General features: G+C 35.6%; 2 protein-coding genes across 6 annotated transcripts in view; one reads left to right on the top strand and one right to left on the bottom strand.

Moving 5' to 3' along the window:
* LOC118796831 (zinc finger protein 236-like) overlaps window positions 1-15,733 on the top strand; it is a 110,230-nt gene extending 94,497 nt beyond the window's left edge. For both annotated transcript variants that reach the window (XM_036555958.1, XM_036555959.1), the window contains 3 exons: window positions 2,099-2,228; window positions 6,148-6,321; window positions 14,825-15,733. In XM_036555958.1, coding sequence (XP_036411851.1) covers window positions 2,099-2,228; window positions 6,148-6,321; window positions 14,825-14,973 — 453 coding nt within the window. In that variant the 3' untranslated portion in view covers window positions 14,974-15,733. The remainder of the gene's footprint in view (window positions 1-2,098; window positions 2,229-6,147; window positions 6,322-14,824) is intronic.
* A 2,468-nt stretch (window positions 15,734-18,201) lies between these two features.
* The window catches only part of LOC118797458 (myelin basic protein-like), a 28,477-nt gene continuing 25,972 nt past the window's right edge, over window positions 18,202-20,706 (bottom strand). For all 4 annotated transcript variants that reach the window (XM_036556825.1, XM_036556823.1, XM_036556827.1 and 1 more), the window contains one exon: window positions 18,202-19,736. Coding sequence is in view for 2 of the 4 variants with exons in the window: in XM_036556823.1 (XP_036412716.1) it covers window positions 19,701-19,736 (36 nt within the window). In the remaining 2 variants the exon portion in view is untranslated. The remainder of the gene's footprint in view (window positions 19,737-20,706) is intronic.

Raw genomic sequence — 20,706 nt, 5'->3', positions numbered from 1 at the left:
GTAGGAATTTACTATACACTTTGCAGCCCTGACTGTTTCGTACAGTTTACAGCATGTGCTGTGCTTGACAGTTGGCACAAAAGTGTAAACTGAGGATGGATCTTTGGTGGGCAGTAGAATGAGAGAACTTTCTGTGCTAAGCTGTAGATTTTCATTGTTGTCTATGGAGCAACATGCACCACGGCTGCGAAGTACTAGCAAAAGAGCCCCATTATGCCATCCACTGCTGACCTGTCCGTAATAAGGATGGTGTCTTTCTGGTCACTCATCCAACATGCAGGAAAAGCTAGTCTTGGCTGAAAACCTGGAGCTATACAATACTCAACACAACCTGAATGTGAAATGCAGTCTGTATTTATTATTTACTAGTCTATTTATTATTATTTATGTCAGTTTCAAAATGTATAAAAATCATCTTTTGCATTCTCTCTTGCTTTCTAATGTTTACCTACTTGTCACTCAAATGTGTTATTTTGAATATTGTGTTTTCTAAATCAGTTTCTCCTGGTAAATTTGATGCTGTGAGTTCCATGTCTGACCAAACAGGCTCTGGATTTCACATGGGAAGGGTAACAATAGTTGTTTTGTAAATAATAGTGCTTATTTGTGTACGTGTGTTAACTGAGGGCATTTTACAAAACGGAGCCTCTCAGTTTAACTAGATAACTTAAGCTTAAAGACAAGCCTGTCCAATAGGAAAAGAGCTAAGGGACATTCTTACTGGGCAGTCCTCAATTTTGGGTGTAAGTTAACTGGCTAACTCAGAAATCCAGCTTTGTGAAACACTCCCCTGGTCTGGTGGTTTATTGAAAGGGCAACAACACTCTGTGAAATGTGGTGGACAGGGGCAACTGATGCTTTATGAAGTTGATATGATTTTATATTCACTTTTAATTTATAAAATGTAGATTACAGTCTAATCAACTAGAAATCAAAATATGTTTATAGATGTTTTACTTAATATTTCAAGTATTATGGGGACCAAAAAAATATGAAATTTTATATTTCAGCATTTTAGTGTTATGTAGAATCTTTTTATGACAAGGTAATTGTTTCAGTATTTGACCAGAATAGATAATAATAATTTCAAGCATTTACTTGTAACCAAATGTGTTTTAAGTTTTTGAAAACTACACTGACTCCAAATTTGTGAATATGTATCCATTGTCTAGCTAATCCTCTAAAATAAGGCTGACAACATTAGTAGTGTCTGCAGCAGTGCTGCTAAATTATACACTTATAAAAGCTACTTTACTGCTTTACTCTCAACTCGAAACTGTACATTCACACTTTAGTCATATTTTTAAATGGTGATGGAAAAATACCATAAAAACCTAATAATATTAGTAATATTAGCCAGCAACACTAAAGCTAATTTTCTAACGACTCTCCTACAGCTCTTTGCACGCATTCAACGGCAGTTTTAATTTGAGGTGCTTGTTGGTCAGGCACTTTACAGTGTTGGTGTTGCTAGTTTGTTTCAAGATCCCACCCCTTTCAGAGCTCCACCAGTCATCACATTGCCGAACTTCCAGGCTGAACAAAAAGTACATTTTCAATAGCCTACAGTCCAATAAACATTTAAATAATTTTCATATGCGAAAAACACCTACGATAGCCTCATAGAAGACTATGTGAAGCACAACATGTGGGCAGGACCAAAAATAATGATGTCCAAAAAGTGCTGATCTTTGCATGCTAAAACAATGTGTATTTGAATCTGCCTTTAACGCTCACTAAGACCTAGCTTCAGGAGGGTTCTATGGGATGTGCTTCCACTATCTTTCCCAAACACAGTCAGACTATCCTGTAAATGCCAGGTGCAGTGACATAGAGTAGACATTTCACAATTTGTAATTACTAAAATACGGAATTGCAGCACGAGTTACGATGCATTGTCAAACATTTCAGTGTTATGCTTTTTCATGCAGTCTTAAAGCAACTGCCACTGGTGTCAACCAGTACCTTTAGATGACCCTGTGCTTGTGCCTCAGTGAACTCAGCTATGAAAATTTGTATCTGCAATATATAACATTGAAAATAATCTGTGTGTGAATGTGTGTGTGTGTGTGTGTGTGTGTGTGTGTGTGTGCATCAGGAGCATGAGTTTGTTCACCTGAATGGCCCCACCTTGAGCTCTCAGAAGCCACGCGTGTTTAAATGCTCCAGCTGTGACAAAGCCTTTGCCAAACCCAGCCAACTGGAGAGACACATCCGCACACATACAGGTATGCATAAAAACACGTGCACAAACCTAACAGGGGCATTTCTTCTACAAAGAGGGGTAAGGTGCTGTCCTACCTGTTACTATGGTCATAACTAGCATTAGGACACAGAGGTCTATAACTCAGTAGTTCCTTTTTAAGAGTTGGGGTGGGCACAAGTAACAAGACTTCTCAATAGGTAGTGACTAGTTCTCAGCTGACCTCAAAGCAGCTGTGATTTGGCCCTAGACGTAACTGCCCACTGTGTTACATTGTATCTCTGTACTAGATGAAGAAAAATATTCAGATATGATTGAAATTGTTGACCTTCGTGAAAACCCATGAGACATTACCACAATCATGTCTGGAAGCCAGCGATACACTCAGCGTTTCTTCAGGAAAGCAAGCTAGATATTGCCCCAAAAGACCTAGCAAGACACCACTACATCTGGCTACTTATAAGGAAAGTCAGGTAAGAAGGGAAGGTTGTTTATTTCGTCTGAGAAATATAATTTTCTATATAGTAAAGCCTGTATATAATTTTTAAGTATTTACTTATTATACATTGTCTTTTGATCTGTGTTTTAACATTTTACAATTATTTTATTTATTGGCTTACAATCTCCATTTTTTAAATGTGCAGGTAACTATGCTGCATGTACAGTTCTCACATTTTCTTGGTTAATTATACTAAGGCAATAATGATGGCTGAGGGTAGTTAATCTCCAAGAGATTAACTATTAACTATTTTTGAACTGCTTACAAAGGCCTTGTGCATCTGCTCTGCTGTTGCATTACAGGGTGACTTTAATATTTATGTTGACATTAATTGCTAATTTTCTACTGAACTCTTCATGGTTCTTGAATGTTTTGGTTTTACTCCGCATGTTAATTTGACAGCACATAATCATGGTCACATGCTAGACTTGCTCTGTTCTACTCGTCTCAAAAATGTTTCTGTTAGTGGTTCTGTTCAGTTTTACTGACCATAAGTTAATTTAATGTTGTCTCAGGACACCCACTCCTAAACCTCTTGGGAAAACTGCTGTCTCTTTCCATAATCTTAATTCTGTTGATGTGTATCTGCTGTCTGACTCTCTTTAGACATTAACTCTTTCAGACTTTTCTGATCTCTTCTCCCCTGATGTCATGGTATCACTTTACAATGACTATTTCTAACATTCATGCTCCTCTAAAAACTAAACCAGTACCCATCTCTCATACCCCCCCATGGTTCACGCCTGAGCTCAGAGCTATGAAAGCAAATTGAAGGTGTCTTCAAGAAAACTGTGCTTACTGTTCATTGTTTACTTTTGAGTAAACATATATGTAGGTAGAGGAATTCCCTAAATGCTGCCTGCTCTGCCTACTATTAAACTATCATAAATGATGGCAGTTCTAAGCCCAAAACTCTTTTCAGGATAAAAAAACTAACTTATTTAGCCTCCCACAGCATTTCCCAGCTCTCCTGATCAGTTTCAGGCTTTTCAGGATTTCCTCCAGAATAAAATTAGCAGCATCTACCTGCACTTCCCCACTGTAGCACAGTCTTCTCCCCAGTTACAAAACATCAAAATTTGGACAATCTTATCTCTGCTTTCACCTCTGTCAATTCATCTACACTGTCTGAGATAATTTTTAGGTCTTCTTCATCCTCTTGTCAGCTTGACTCTGCTTCTACTGCTCTTCTTAAATCCTGTCGCTCTGCAAAGAGATTGTCTCAGTCCGGATCAAACTGAACCATGGTTTGGTTCATTTTCAGTGTGAAAACACTTTTTTGGATGGTTTGGACTTTAGACGGAAGTTGAGACAGGCGTTAGTCACCCATTAAACAACAGAAGAAGAAAAAAGGACTAGGAGTGAAGTAAAAACGAGCCTAGGTAGCACATGAGGAGGGGAGAAGATGAAATATTTAATTGTGATTTGGTTCAATGAACAAGTTGAAGAAGTCAACTTGAAAAAACACATGTATCTGCATATGAAACTTATACCTTGTTTTCTGAAAGAACAAGTGAGAGGATATTAATTTTTCTTCATTCAAATGGAAAAGACTACCTGCCAAACTGACATCACACCAATGTCAGATGCACGCTCCTCTACAAACCACTTAATGTCAGTTACAGGGAGGCGCAGCTCACGTAGGTGATGACGACAGGACATAGGTGTGTCATGCCAAGTTCCTCAGTGCGCTCGCTAAATTGCAAAGTGAAACCAAAACTAACCAGATCAAATGTATACAATATAATAAAAACATGAACCTTGGTTCAGGCCTTGGTCTAGACTTTCAGGTGTGAACATGCCCTTAATGTTTGGGAAGTAATGGACAAAAGAAGGGGGAAGGTTAACTTTTTTAGCCAAAAAGCTTTTGGTTTTGGTTTATACAAGAATGACACTCAGACAAAATATTAGCAGAAGAAGGTTTAATGTTTTCTCATGGCTGTAACCAAACAGCAGCTGTTTTAATACTGAAGCAAAAATTAAGCAGAAAGATATTGTTATAGCAGTGCATGAGTGCAAGAGTTTATATGATTACAGCAGCAAAAAAAAAAAAAACATAGAACTTCTAGACACGTTACATGCCTTTACATGTACTTTTTGAAAATAATCAGGTGTGGAAATGTCAGTTTAACAAGGGATAGATAGATAAATAGATGGCCTACTTGGAGGCTTAATAATCTGTATAGTGAACACTTTACCTGAATGAATAAATCTGGTTCAGTGAAATCCAGAGTAGATTTCTGGGAGTATACGTCCCAAACCATATTTGCCATGAAGGTTCTACTGGTAACTTTTACAGATTACAAACATGAGTACCTCCTCCAAAGCTTACTCCTACTTACTGGAGTGTTCACTTATAGATAAAAAAAACTGGAAAGCATTATTTTGCAATAAATCATGTGGCATTGGTGTAAAGCCTCTGTCCAAAATAATTTTTGTAAAAATGATGAGATCCTTACATTTGAACTAAGAAAGTCAGTGCTGAAGAGCAAATATAACTTTAGTTAGTTCTTCGCAATATCCCATAAAATAAGCTTGAGAATATCCAATTCTCAAGTGACTTTAGAGAACCTTTTGCTTAGCAGGGAGCTTTCCCTGATTGGTAGAATCCTTATATCAAAAGTGGAATGACTGTTCAAACACAAGGTTTCTCCTCTTGTTTCAATAAGAATATGAAATATGAAATCATATGAAATTAGAACATGCTTTTTTAACTGTGTAGTTAAGAGGGTTAAAGGGTAATTTTTTTAAATTTCTTCATAATTAAATCATTAAGATGTAAACAAAGTCATTTATATTATAGTGGTTGGATGTGAATTGCTCCATTCTAGAGAAAATTTCCAACAGTGTTCACAGTGGTGGTATCAGGAACCAGGCATCTGAAGCATTAATGCCTCAGAAAGCTGCATCACAGAAAACTGTTGCATGAAATGCTAACGAAGACACTGCCTGAAGCCTGAGGCTTTATTTAGTTTTTGGACGTTTTTGGGCTGAAGTCCATTTATGCCAGAGAGGTAAATTCAAGACAACATAAATAAAAAAAGTAGTCAAAGAAAACTTTTTTTAATATATGAAACTTTACATATATAAGATCAGAAGACACGCGTAGGTTCACTGGTCATTTTGGATAGTAACTAGAATGGTTATACTTACGTATAATATTACCTATTGACCCCTGGTTTGTGTCACCACCACAGTATCGAAATCTGAGTCTGAGGTTCTCTGCAATTAACCATTTCACATCAAACCACTCTCAGTGACTTCATGTACCTCACAGCCATTGAACAGTTCAGAAATATTGAAGAATCAATATAACTCTCCTTTAAATGCTGCTTTACATCTCTGCTGCTGATTGTTATGTAATTCAGTTTTTTCAAGCTATTTTCTTTCTAAAGATTAGGGCTAAGGGTGTGTGTTTGTTTGTGTGTGTGTGTGTTATATGCAGGTGAACGACCCTTTAAGTGTTTGCAGTGTGACAAGGCATTTAACCAGAAGAGCGCGCTGCAGGTCCACATAGTCAAACACACAGGCGAGAAACCATACAAGTGTGAGGTGTGTACCATCAGCTTCACACAGAAAAGCAACATGAAGCTGCACATGAAGAGATCGCATGGCTATGGTGAGTATATACCACACACACAGAGTGTTGTCCTCTACTGAAGCAACCTAATATAACTAATCTCTTTTGTAATTGAGTATATTTTCCCTCACAATGGAACTTGTTGGAGTATAATTAAATCATAGTACTTTTACTTGTATTTATTTCTAATTAAACCATACTATCTTAATTGCTATTAATCTTTTCTTTCCAACCTGAGAAAGCAATTTGCTAAAAGCTGCTGCGTTATTTTACTGTTTCTTAACATTTTACTATTTCTTTATATTTTGTTGTTTTAGACATGCTAGTTGCATGTTGAAAATTTCCATGCAGCTTGCAATACAGAGCAATTCAGAAACAAAGTTTCATGTAACACTTTCAATTTAGGGCTGAAACAGCATAAGCAATTTTGTCGACAATAAAAAAAATGAATATTTCCGTTGTTGATTTTTTTATGTATATTGAAAGTGTATATTTAGTGTATATTTTCAAAGTGATGTCCAAAGTGATGAGGGCTACAACAGAGTGCAGCAATTAACTTATAGTTCTATACCTATGAGGGCAGATAGAAACAGAATAGTTGGGGCTGAAAGTTAGAAAAGAACTAAATTCTGGGCTGTGTTCTCTTAACATGGAGGCTAAAGCAGTCACATGTGTAACTCTGACTTAGCTTTCACTGGAAGCACGTGTCAATTGTAAAACAGCAGAGCGGTCAGTAAATAATAGCTTTCCACCCAAGCTGGTGTTTTAAGAAATCGAACTACTCCCTGAGGATGTACAGTTCGCAATGTAACTGATTTATTAGAATGAGCGTTACCCTTACAAACATTACTAATCGTTATGTTACATTACTAATGCAGCTTCAAGAGCTATAAAGGTAATCTAACAGATTTCATGTTGCATTTCTTGATGCAGTGATGTACTGTGTGAAGTGACAGTGTTTTTCCAAAGTACGCTCAAGCCCATGTGGCTATATTTAACAAAGTAGCATGACAGTTTCTCATGCAATGCTGTCTGATAGCTTAAAGGCCCTTTCTGGGATTCCCTACATTGACTGTACGTTGACAAAGGTTTTTTTTTTTTTGGACAAGATGATGAGCCACAACTCATCATTGCTTGCAAAGACTGAGACTTTGGTGGATGCTCCTTTTATATGCAGTCATATACGCAGTCAGATACCCTCACCTGTTACCCATTCACCTACTTATTGTGCAATGATTCAAAATGGTGTAACCTGAACATTCTACAAACTTTTCACTCTTACTTTGCCCCCGTCCCACCGTTTTTGAGTATTACAGGCATCAAATTCAAAATTTGTTTATAATTATACAATCAAGTTGGTCTACCAAAACATTGTCATTTCTTTGTACTTTTGTCAGTTAAAAAAGTGGAAGAGAATGAACAAATCATTATTCTATTGCATTTTGTATTATTTGTATGTATTTATTATTATATCAGTTATTATATCATTTATTTTTAGCTATCGCTTATTACTTACTCTAGCTCAAAATTATGGGTAGGCTTAAAAAAGCGCAACTTTTTTTCTGCTTGGTGGTCGTTTAGTTCTTGGTGAACTGTACATCAATTTGTCAGAACATTGGCAGACAGTTTATTGTGACAGCTCACAGGCCACATTTAAGCTGATTAATCAATTTTCAATTGATTAATTTGCATGAATAATCCAATATCAAGATGATTTTTTTTCAATCCTAATTCAGTATCCAGTTGATGGATAAATGAGCAGCTCGTATATTTTGATATATTACATCGTTCTAAAGTCATCTATGAGGCGGCACAAAACTGGCCGTAAAAACATTTGATATTGCTACTTCAGCATTCAGTATTTTTTCTCCAAGCAAATATGAACTTAAAGAACCTCAAAGTAGTTAGTCATATAGTTTTTAAATGAACAACTTGCACTATGTGTTTAAAAGTTTGTAGACACTTGCTCATCCAACATGTTTTCTTAAATTAATAGGGAGTTTGTGCCCGCTTTGCTGCAGTAAACAACCTCTACTTTTCTGAGAAACGTTTACACATTGCTGTTAGGATTTGATTGCATTCAGCCCCAAAAGCATTAGTTAAGTCAAGTATTAATGTTATATTATTAGATTTGGATCACAAATGCCACCTGAAATCATCTTAGTGGTACTGAATGCTATTGCAGTTATTGCTACAGTAGCATCACTCCTACAAAAGTAAGCGATTTCAGTATTTTTTTTAATAAGTATATGATTTTTAGTGGGGTTCATTTTGTTAATAAAAATATGTTGAAAAATATATGTGCTTTCCATGAATGTAAATTGTTTTTTAACTTTTTGACAAGATCTCAACAATGCTTTCCTATACTGCAGGTACAGAACAGCACAACATAGAGAGAATTCACAATGCAATCCTTTAAAAATGTATAATTGCTGAAATGTATCATCTCCAAAAACCCTTTAGCTTTCACCAGAACCTTTTAAGTCAAGTAAAATATTTAAAGGTTACATAGCCTCTAGTTTCCTGCAGTTATTCTAGCTAATGTTTTTTAGTGGCTTGGGAAACAAACATTATCAATAACTATTGATAACTAAATTTTTTCTTTCAACGCAAAGTTCTTCTGTACTTTAGAATACTTAACATGCACCACTTTCCACTAGTGGGGCCTGTACCATTTTCAAAAGTTTCCTGTTTTCATTGAAGCGACATTGTAGCTATGCAGCTACTCGATACAGAAATTTGTTGCCAGAAATGTTTCATTACCGTTATCAATTTCTTTGATTAGTTTTTGCAGGCCTAGTTCCAAATACTGTTTCCTATTGGTCAGAGCAAACTACTTATAGACTGCAGTGTACATCTGAGGTAACACTGAGAGTGTGAGGTACCTTCCTATTTCGCATGAGTTTGTGTGTGTTTGTGCCTGTCCCTTGTATTTTTCTGCCTGAGGCGAGTGTTCATTATGCAGGAGTGAATTTATTATTTTTTTTTTTTCAGAGGGCGCACATGCACACATGCACCTCAGTCTCAGACAGATTTCCCTTCTTTCTGCCTCTGACTAAAAGCACACATAACAATACGTTTTACTTTTTTAGAAAATATTATGTCTTACCACTTGTTTTTGTAATGAACATGTTGTAATGAGTGGGCAAAGTAATGAGTGGTCAAGGTGGTGGTTAGAATAATGACCCGATGGTGGTTAGGGTAACAAGGACATTGAGTAGGGTAACAATGGGCAGTGGTTATATATGCAAGTAGGCAGTGATTATGGTAATAATTGAGTGGTGATTATGTTCATTAGTAGAAAGTGATTAGGGTAATATGTAGGGCTGTCTTAAATACCATTTTTTAGGCTCCAGAGCTTCGGTAGTAATCAACAGCAAATATTTGATGCCTCCACTGGGGGGATAGGATGGCTAAAAAAGTGGTTGAGAAAATCCAAGTCTGACGTCCGCATCTTCATCCACTGTAAATATGAATTTCCAGGTTAGCTGCTTTACTCACAGAGCATTGTCTACCAGGTCTGCTAGCCTCACTTAGTGGTGCTCCATTTTAGCTGATAGCCTTGTCTTTACAAAAAACAAAACAAAGTGAGGCACTCTTTTCTACGAAGCTGAAGTCAGCTTCTTATTTGCTAGTAATGGCTGCACCATTTAAGGTTGAAAGAGAACAATTAAACAAGAAGCTACCGAATAAAAAATTGGTACAGAATTTAAGGTAAAACAGGAAAATTCAAACAAGAAGCTGGCAAATAGGAAGCATCCAAGCTCATCCTTTTTCTGTTACCTGGTTTTGCTATTACATTACTAAGATGTCAGTTCGAGCAGGACTACTATTAATGAGGAGCTCTGGGTTTGGCGAATTATAGGAGGTCATGACTGAGCAGGCTTGTAAAAAAAACCACAAACATCGAAGATTGTACTGGATTAAAATCACGGAGCTTGTTGGTAGTCACTCAAATTACAGCACGTCCCCAGGTAATATTTTATGGCACGTCCCCAGGTATACTTTGTGGCCCTAGTTGGTTTGTTTGCAGCCACCCTTGAAATACATGCTAGCACTTGCTGTAGTGTAACATTAACTGCTATGAGTGAGCAGGATGTCAGGCGCCTGAGCTGAGATGTTATATATTTCCACATTTTAACAGTGTATTTAAAACGTAAAAAAATTAAAGCCTGAATACAGGTGGAATGGTGGGTTTTCCGGAGTAGAGTAGAGTGGTCTATTTTTAGCTGTTAGTGCTTTAACAAATTAAAAATATAGCTGCATTATGGACAGTAACTTAAGTAAGCCAAAAAAAAAAAGAATATCCGAATCCCAGAATTGAAAACCAAACACCTACACAACAACAACAACAAAAAAAAAAACTGAATAGTCGAATATTCAACTCCACCCTTAGTAATTAGTGGGTGGTGATTAGCAGTGATTGTGGTATTTAGTAGATTGTGACCAAGGCAATGAGTGGGTGGATATTACATTAAAGATCAGGTGGTTGCTAGTGTAATAAGTAGGTGGTTGTTAGGATCAGAAATAGGTGGAGGTTAGGGTAACAGGGACAGTGATTAGGGTAATAATGGGCAGTGATTATGTTTGCAAATAAGCGGTGATTATGGTAATTATTGGCTTATGGCCATTAGTAGGAGGAAAGGAGTGGGTGGTGAGTAGGGTAATGAGTGAGCATTGATTGTGGTCATGAGTGGGTAGTAAATAGGGTAATGTAGGTGATAAATAGGATAATTAGTGAGGTTTTGGAGAGAAGCCATACTGCACGGGTTATAGAACTAGTCCTGAAAAATTACTTATGCTTGATGGAGACATTCTGAAATAATAATTAACTAGTCTGTGAGAGGCAACTATCACGTAGACAGAAGGAGGTGTTTGTGTGAGTCTGTTAGTGAGACAGAGAAAGGGACATTAGTTTTTGTTTCCTGTCATGTTCTGTCAGGTGCACTCTGTTTCTGAAATCTTCGTTCTCCACTATATGGAGCATGAGCTTGAGTTGATGCTGTGTAAATTGATGAGAGTTGAGAGGCCACTCCAGTTCATTTGAGAGGAGTAATGAAGTGGTTTTGAACAGGATCATCTATTTTTTTATTCTAATGGGCCCTGTGCACTGCACATACATAAATATATTTAATAATACTGAGTGCTGTTCTGAACACTGTTGTGAGTGGTGCGACACAGGATAGGAGTGCTGTGAGAGCAAAACGACCTCAGCAGAGCTTAGCCTGATAACTAGAGCTGCATGGCTGAGCTGAGTGAATTGCTAGCTAAAAACCTTGTAATAACAACAGAAAAAACTGTTGACACAGATAATTAAAACAAATACCATCAAAGAATAACAAACAAAAAAAATCAACACGGATGATAACAACAGGTGCTGTAATGAATTAAAAGAAAAATTTAATAAAATCTGTTTTGCGGGTCAATATCTATATGAAGTGCCTTTGGGATCCCCAGCATAGTTGATTAAATTTCATACAAACATGGTTAAATAATTGATGTTTTAAGTTTTACTCTGAATGAACACATTATTATGAATATATAGGAACATTATCCTTCACTTTAAAATACATTTTGTACCATTTTGTTTGATGTGCAAGTGGGGATTTTGACATGTCTGAGGTGCTGCATTGCATGGCAGTTGAATAACTCAAGTGGTTAAATAACACAAGTTTTTTAAAAAAATTACATTTTCTTCAAATTTTTAAAGACGTTTGTTAATGATTTAGGCATGTCCAAAGGTTGCTGTCCACCTTGTCACCTTGGGACATTTGCCCCTTTAAGAAAATGTCCTTTGGCATCAGTGACATCACAACCTTCAAATTATTTTATCTTCAATAGGCTGAAGACAACTGCAGCATGTTCAGTAACTATATAAGTTTATTTCACTTAATATTTCTTCATACTTAGCTGTTGTCAAGCTTAAGATGTCCACCATGTCAAGATGTTGTACTAAAATATTGAGTTAATTAAAATAATTAGAGAATATCAAAATGTCATCTTGAGCATTTCATCATGATCTGCAATTGTAGGTCAACCATGTGTTCATCAAATGCTGTCTTTAGCTAAACTTGTCCACCCTGTCATTGTCCACCCTACCTGCATCTGGTCATGAGTCGACACATACATATACATGCTTTTCTTTGTTGTTGTTGTTGTTGTTGTTGTTCTAAATAAAATAGTAGGTACTATTATAAGTTTTAACACAGTTTAATTTTACCTCCTGTCTCTCATCTTATTACAAGCATGACCAAAGCACAGACACATTCAGTCAGTCACTCACTGACACACCTAAAGCCACTCTCTGATATATAAGCTTAGGTATTTATTATGGACACATTGTTAATGAAACGACTGGCGTTTTTGTAAATATGAAACGTTCTTGTCCACCCAGTTATATCCTGGTCCAGCCTGTCATGTACCTCACCACCACATCGTCTTCATGTTTTATTAAAATAAATCAGTAATTCTTCAGAGGTAAACAAATCCTTATATTTCAAATCAATATATATAATATTTCTATTATATATATTATATATATTTCAAATCAATATATATATATATATATATATATATATATATATCAAATTATTATGCATATTTGTCATGTAATTTTATTCCAATTATTGTTCAAAGATGTTTACTGTTACTAATGCTTGTTGAACAAAGGATGTCTGATGTGGATGTTGTGGGGAAAGAAACTAATTTTGTAAGAAAATTCATAACTCTAAAAGATTTTGAGGGGCCATAAGAATTACTGTTTGAAAAGGGGATACAATATCTCACTGAAAATTACTCTATAGTTTCTACAATAATTTAGAAATTTATATATGTTGTGTTTGTCCATGACAGGAAGTTGCGTAGTTGCGTCATAAGATTGTGGCTTACCATTGCAAAATAAAAAGTGTTTAAGCTTGACACAGATGTGTTCTTGGTAGTGGGTTATCTTATAACTATGATGAATATTCATAGGAATTAAAAAAAACTGTTTAGTTCCCAACTTCCCAAAGGCACAGTATACTGAAAATGACCCATGCAGTCAGTTAATAACAAATATGAAAACCCTATTAACACAAAACAAAACAAACAAAAAAATCTATGCATACTACTGGCTAACGAACTTGCTAATTCATTCAACTAGCAATATTACACAAAATAAAATCATAATACAGTAGACATAGAAATCGATAACAAATGGCATCAATGAATAACAAATAAAAAAACATCATAACAAAAAAAAAACTCTTGACAAGGAAAATAAAAGATGTCGTCAATGAATGAAAGATTAACAAAAAAAAACATGGGTAATAATCATATATGCAATCAATTAATGACAAAAATTCTAATTACAAAACAAAATGTATCTACTACTGGCTAACTAACTTGCTAATTTATGCCATTAAAATGATAAAAAAAAACAAAATCGGAATAAAACAATGGACACAGAAAATGATAACAGATGCCACCAATGAATAACAAATAAAAAAAAACAATTGGCATGGAAAATAATAACAGATGTCAACAATGACTGTACAGATTCAGAAGCACACAGTATAGCAGAAGATGCGTCAGCGAAACAATGAAGGGCGTAAAACCTGTCCAAAGTTTTGAATTTTACTTTATGCCTCCGTCTCTCTGAGCAGATCTTTTTTTGGACATTTCTGGCTAAGCTTAAATTTTAGGCCCCATCTTAGTGAAAATTCAATTTGTGACCAGCCGGTGCAACCGTCACAGATTTACAGATTAATGTTAAAGCCACCTCAGCTTACAATCTAGGGTAAGAACTGTTTGAGCCACCAGCTCCATTTGTCTGAGCAGATCTTCTTTTGGACATTTCTTATATTTCTTTATTTTTTCTCTCTGCTTCTAGTGTTTAGCAGAATGCAGTAAGTAGGGTACAGTATATGTAATAGTGAAGAGAATTTAGAGTGTAGGGGTGTTTTATCAGATATTAACAGCAGGTAAAAGTAGACAGTTCACCTCTGCTGTTTGATTCTTCACCTGAAGCTCAGTGAGCCCTGCAGGAAGCAGCCTGTTTCCACTTTCTGCCCGGTGCCTTCTGGAGATCTGGATTTAACTTTCTGAGAATATCTTTAGGACATTCTGTACAATGTGATTCATCACCAAATGGTGAACATTTCTGATTTCATTTATTTTTGACAGTTTCATCACTCTACATTGTTGTGTTCCAGGAACAAGAAAAAGTGAAGAAAATTTTAAAATAATTTTACCACAATAGCTTTACCATTGGCCTTTGTAATTGTATAATTTTATCACAGTAACTTTAACGTTGTTATTTATAATTTTAGTTATGCTTCTTATTGGTTGACTGATTGATTGATTGATTGAATTCATCTTAAGACACTGCCCCCAATCTTGTATTTTATGACAGACAAACTGTATTTCTCAGTTTTGAAAAAGCACTTCATAAAAAAGACGTAAAATGCTGGATCAAAATTTACCCACATAAATGTTCATGGCCTATTTCTGCAGTAGATGACCTGTGTTGATGTTTGTGTGTGCGCATGTGCGTGTGTCTCAGGTAAACAGATGGAGGCAGAGCGAGATGCGGGCCAAGAGCAGGATTGTGTGCCTGAACCACCACAGGCCACATCTTCAAAAGATGAAACCTCAGCAGAACTGGAACCAGCTGGAGACTGGCAGTGTCCCATCCCCAATGTCTTCCCATAAACAATAAGTACACATACTCTACATAGAACAATCCTCTGCACATTTTAATGGAAAATTACTGTTTATTTGCTGAATGAAACATAAAATAAAATATGCAGTTTGGCCTGTGCAAAAGGCACATTTTGTATTTTATGTTTTTTTCAGTATTTTAAACTCCATATTGCCATGTTTAAGTTTGTTCTCTGTAGAGGATGTGTTAGCCTATTTTCACTTAGAAAATCAACAAAACGTGTAATTTCATCAGGGGTGTTGAAATGACAGTAGCCTCATGTTAAATTAGTGAACTGACACTGTAGCTCCCCTCAGCCCAAGAGGAAAAAAATCTGTGTGTTTTGTCTCTTTGACTTGATAGGAATTGATAAATGACTTTCACTGTAAAGCACTCTTGAAAAAGTCTCTACGGATCCAAAAGCTACAGCAATTCTAGTGTGTCAGCATCCTTTTCTTTTTTCAATCTTGGACTCGCATACACCCACCCCAACTTTAAACACAGTACGTGTACTGCTTGTTTGAGTTTCTGTGTGCATTGAAAAGTGTAACTTACAGAAAGAGTTTCTTTAAAAATTTGATGTAATTGAATTATATTTGTATAAAGCGTTTTTTACTAGTAAAATGTAAATAGTTTCTGGATGTAGAATCCGCTAACTCAAGTTTTCATTATCAGCTATGTTTAACTGATGGCTTTGTCGGTGTATAAAGTTTAAGCTGTATACTTTGTGGCATACATGTATTTTGTAATGTTCAGAAGTATTTAAGAATAAATTTTACAAATGTTGTTTGTTTGATTTGATCGTTCTGAAATTTTGCTGGCTTCCTCCAGGTACAGAAAGTGAAATGCCTTAATCCATCCTCATAAAGAAAATACATAAACCCTAATAACTAATCCTTAATAAATCCTATAAACCCATCTGCACTAATAAACCTCATTTACTACATGCTATAAGAAACCCTATTTACTAAGTCTCACATTAATAAGTATTTAATCAGTCCCTATAAATCTCATATATATAAAACCCATAACTACTAGACCCCATATGAACTCATTCATAGGGTCGGGATGAAAGCTTTGGGAATATGTATTCGGAATACAGAAGTATCTGTATTCAGTCCAAGTTACATTTTGTAAAGGCACTATTCAGAACATTTTTAGAAAAATACTTTTAGAATACTTAGCCACTAAATATAAAAATATATACCATCTTTAAAAGAAACACTATCCATATGATCTATTTTAAAATCAGCACTCGACATGTAGCAAACATGCTCGTAAGACAAACTTTTAAAGAGGCCCTTTACGAACACTGAAGTTCCTAATAAAGCCTGAGTACACGGATAAATCAAGACGATGAGCCAGTTATTGATCTCAGTGTTACTGATCTCTTTTAAGAGATGAACAAACGTATAATCTCCTCAGTGGGGAACATGTTTGCAAGTGATAAGCTTAGCATCAGTGTTGTACTGGACTCTTTCTCTGATTTTTGGAGCAGCAGTTGACTGAAGACCAAATCTAAACTGGAAAATACTAATTTCTAATATCAATGCCTTACTCTTTGTAAGTGTTGACAAATGACCTGAAAGTAGCTTCCAAAGAACTAGTTATGTTTAGACTTTATTGCAAAATACAAGAATTTAAGAAAACATTGTAATTGCAAGTTGTACTATAAGTTACTGTAAAACTCAGGCATCTGCATTTTATGAAATATGACCATTTACTTGCATTTACTACAATGTTAGGCTATTGTGAATTCAGATCATTATTTCCTGTTCATACTTCAATACCATACAGTTGCAAGTGTACTTGAAATTAAGATTACAATTAATTATTTAACTCATTAATAATAAACTCTATCTACTAACCCATACATTAATAAACAATAATTACTAAATCCTACAACAATAAACATTTGCTAAATCCTACATTTGCTACATCCTACATCAATCTTAAATGAATAAACTCTAAATACTAAATCTAACATTAATAAACTGAATTCCATTAATAAGTGATATTCACTTAATCCAGCATTAATTAACTTTATGAACTAAATCCCAAAATTAACAAGACTTGCTTCCCAAAGTCTTATCAAAAGCAAAAACATTAGGCTTTAAATCTACTTAGACCAACATTCATAGAGAGAAGTGCTGACAGATTAAGATGAATGTCATTTTCATCCAGTCTGTAATGCATCTCATTGCCTGCTTAAGTCCACTGCTGCACCCATAATTCCACTGCTGTCTCATGAACTATGCAAATTTGCCATATACCAGTAATGAAATCTTGCAAATGTGACTATAAAGTGGGTAGCTATGTGATTTTCAGTTAACGGCATGTATGTAACTTACCACAAAACGCAGTCTGCTCTTCAGCAAAGCTCAGTAAGGCTAAGATTAATAACTGATCATCACATTGATTTATCAGTCTACTCAAACTTCAGCAGAGCTCAGTAACACTGAGATTAATAACTGATCATTACACTGATTTATTAGTCTACTCAGGCTTTAGCAGGAACTTCAGTGTTAGTAAAGAAGTCGTTTATTGAGTACATCTTTATATGCCGGGTACTGTTTTTTTAAATAATAAACGAGCATTGATGGTGTTTCCTTTATAGATGGTATTTTATATATATTTTTTTAATTAAAGATTCACCTTAAAATATAAAAGGTATAATAACTGTACTCTTCTGAATATTTTACAAAATGTAACTGGGACTGAATACACATACTTAATTTCTGTATTCTGAATATGTATTTCCAATACTTATGTTCTATTACATCCCAACCCTGTGCTAAATACCTGATTCAAGCCTATTTTTTCCCCCAACCAAGTAATTACAGTATATTATTCCATTGACAGTTGCTAACAACAATGGCAGCTTCACAATAAACTGCTGAACTACTTTTTTTGGCAGAAGAAGTTGTAAATATTAAAAACATTTGAAGCAATGTTCAGGGTTTCTTTATGTTTTTCCTTACTTAGAACACTGGAGATGGTGAGTTACCATGAATGAAAGATCAGCTGGTATAGTCTACCATTGAGTTGTGATGGTAATTTGCCTATAAAATGAACAAAGAAGCTCCAGTGCAAAGCTAAACAAGCAAACTTGATTCTGCTTTGATGAGGGATGATATCAAGTGGAAAATTTTCCTGTCTGCTAATAGATCTTGTTTCTCATTTTCTCCTTGAACACTCAGATGTTATCAAATGAAAGAAAGAAACAGCAGTACGCACCCTCTGCTTTTTTGAATTTTTAATGATTCCCGTCACTCAATTAGCAATCTTACTGACAAACACAGAAACAGACTTCTATGGCTTTGCATTTGCTAGCTGTGTACACTTTTTTGTACAGGGTTTATTATTTTGGCTTAAAAGCTGAAATGAGAGGTAGGGGGTCAGAGGTCAAGAGGTGGCCGCCATGCCTTGCAGGCCATTCAGAAAACTTTCCAGTGCTCTCCAGAAACTTATTCAGTTAATCCACATGCAGCTATGTCTAATTTATCAGTGTCTAAAGATGTGTTACAAGGTGTTATATATGAACATGACACAATTCAGTCATTTTTGGATAGCTTGTTTTTAAAGCAGTAAAGTTCTCAGCCACTGGTCGACCATACAAAACACATTTGGAAAGAGCAAATTTCAGACAAGACCATATCAAAGTGGGGGAAATTCATTAAATCATGTGCATTAACATGCCTGTGTTATATAACAGTTAAACATGTGCAATGATAAATACATCTTTAAAGATGAGGCTTATCACAGTACTATCAGAGGTGTGTAGAGTAACCTCAAACCCATTTTCCAGTAAAAGTATTGTTATTATGATAATAATGACTCAAGTAGCAGTAAAACTAGCCTAGCAGAAAACAACGTTGAGGAAAAAGTATCTAGTACAAAAGCTTCTGGAGTGCTGAGTTCCCCATAGAACTATAGTGGAACTTCCAGCATTTATCAGTATAGGTTAAAGTGAAAAGCTGAAGTTTGTTAGGCTGTATTCTTCTCTTTTTTGGATCCTTCTGATCTATGATGATATGCTTAAGCTCCATAGTGGGAAATGTGAGCAACAGCAAGGCTATCCAGAAGCTAAACCAACAGAACAGAATGAAATTAAACCCAAAAAAAAAAAGATAGAATGTACGTGGAACTGAGAAAAAGTAGACTTTACTCACAGATATACTTATAATAGAAGTAATCTAAAGTATTAGCATTTAGGCGTAAGAATCCATTGTAATGTCACTGAAGTAAATGGAAATGAGTAAAGGTTACTGGCCATCTCTGCATGCTATCATAGCTGAGCAATACAATGATAAATACACTACTAAAGACAAAGTGATAGTCATTATAAGCAAACAAATGTGTTTGTACAGACAAAACAAAGACAATGCCACAGGACTAAAGCGGCCCAGACTGAACCAAAGCCTCGGACGCTTTGGGAGGAGCTTTGCAGGAGCATTCCTCTGGAGTCCAGGAGAGTTAACGCTTAGATAAGTAAAAGACGCAGACAGAGATGAAAAGGAGACTGAGGGATTTGACCATTATGGCTGGAACTGAGTAGACAGTATTTACACAAAGCCATGCACCATGCAAGGAAGCACGTTCATGTGCAAGTTAGTGCAGGAGACTGTGAAGGAAAAATGTGTAAGCGTAAAAAAACAACAAAGAAGCTTGTCCATCTTCTCTTGCTCTCCTTTCATGCACTAATCTTCAAACAAGGAAAAGGAAAAAAAGGGGGCAATCAGCGCTTGGCCGGTGAGGCGGCTCGGCTTCCTCCCTGCAAGAGAAAAGATAAAAAAAGAAGAGAGAGAGAGAAACAGGGCGTGAGGAAAAAAAAAGTGAGAAGAGAGCAAGTGACCACAAATTGACCATCTTCCACATCCACACAGTTGGACAAGCTTCATAGAACGCTGGCAAAAAATCCCAGTCAACATTATGAGAAACTGCAAGAGCCCAACTCAGTTGTAGTCAAAATACGTATATTTAGAGTGTGTTAATAATTACGGTGCTTGCAAACATTGTATTATCAGTGTTATTCGTTTTCTTTTCTTTTCCTTCAATTTTTCTTTCTGCTTTCCTTTTTTCTTGCTTCCTTCCTTTCATTTCTTTCTTCTGTTCTTTCTCATTTTCTTCCTTCTTTGTCTTATTTATAGTCTGTTTTTCTTCTTTCCTTTTCTTCTGTCTTTTTCTTTTTTCCTTTCTTTCTTCTGTGCTTCCTTTCTGGCTTCCGTCCTTTGTTTTTTCTTTGTCTCTTTTTCTTATTTCATCCCATCCTTCCCTTCTTTTTCTTTCTTCTTCCCTTACTTACTTCCTTTCTCTCGCTTCCTTCTTTTCTTTCTTTACCCACTTTCCCAGAGGCTTATCCATAATCATCACACGATAAGAAAAACTACCCCCAATCAGTCCTTATAACATGATCTTTCACACATATAGAAGAAGTCTAAACTGAAATAAATAACACACTCTGAATTTAGGTGTCTCTACAAACAAAGAAAAACATGCTTAACTTAAAGGTATTTTTGATACACCAATGTTAATGATGAACTTTGAATTGATATTGCTAAGCTTGAGAGATTTTGGTTCATCAAATATTGCATTGAATGCTGTGGCACTCCTTTAGTGGTGTGCTAGTTTCCCATAAGGTCGAATAGGATTTTGCCATCAATCTGTAAAGACTGTACAATTTTAAACAAGAAAATTAAATATTTTCATAAATATGTCAGAAATAAGTGAAGCCATCCTCAGCA

This window comes from Colossoma macropomum, unplaced genomic scaffold (genome assembly GCF_904425465.1).
Source record: "Colossoma macropomum unplaced genomic scaffold, Colossoma_macropomum, whole genome shotgun sequence".
Lineage (NCBI taxonomy): Eukaryota > Metazoa > Chordata > Actinopteri > Characiformes > Serrasalmidae > Colossoma > Colossoma macropomum.
Note: the sequence above shows the minus strand (reverse complement) of the source record. Positions and strands in the feature narration are given on the sequence as shown.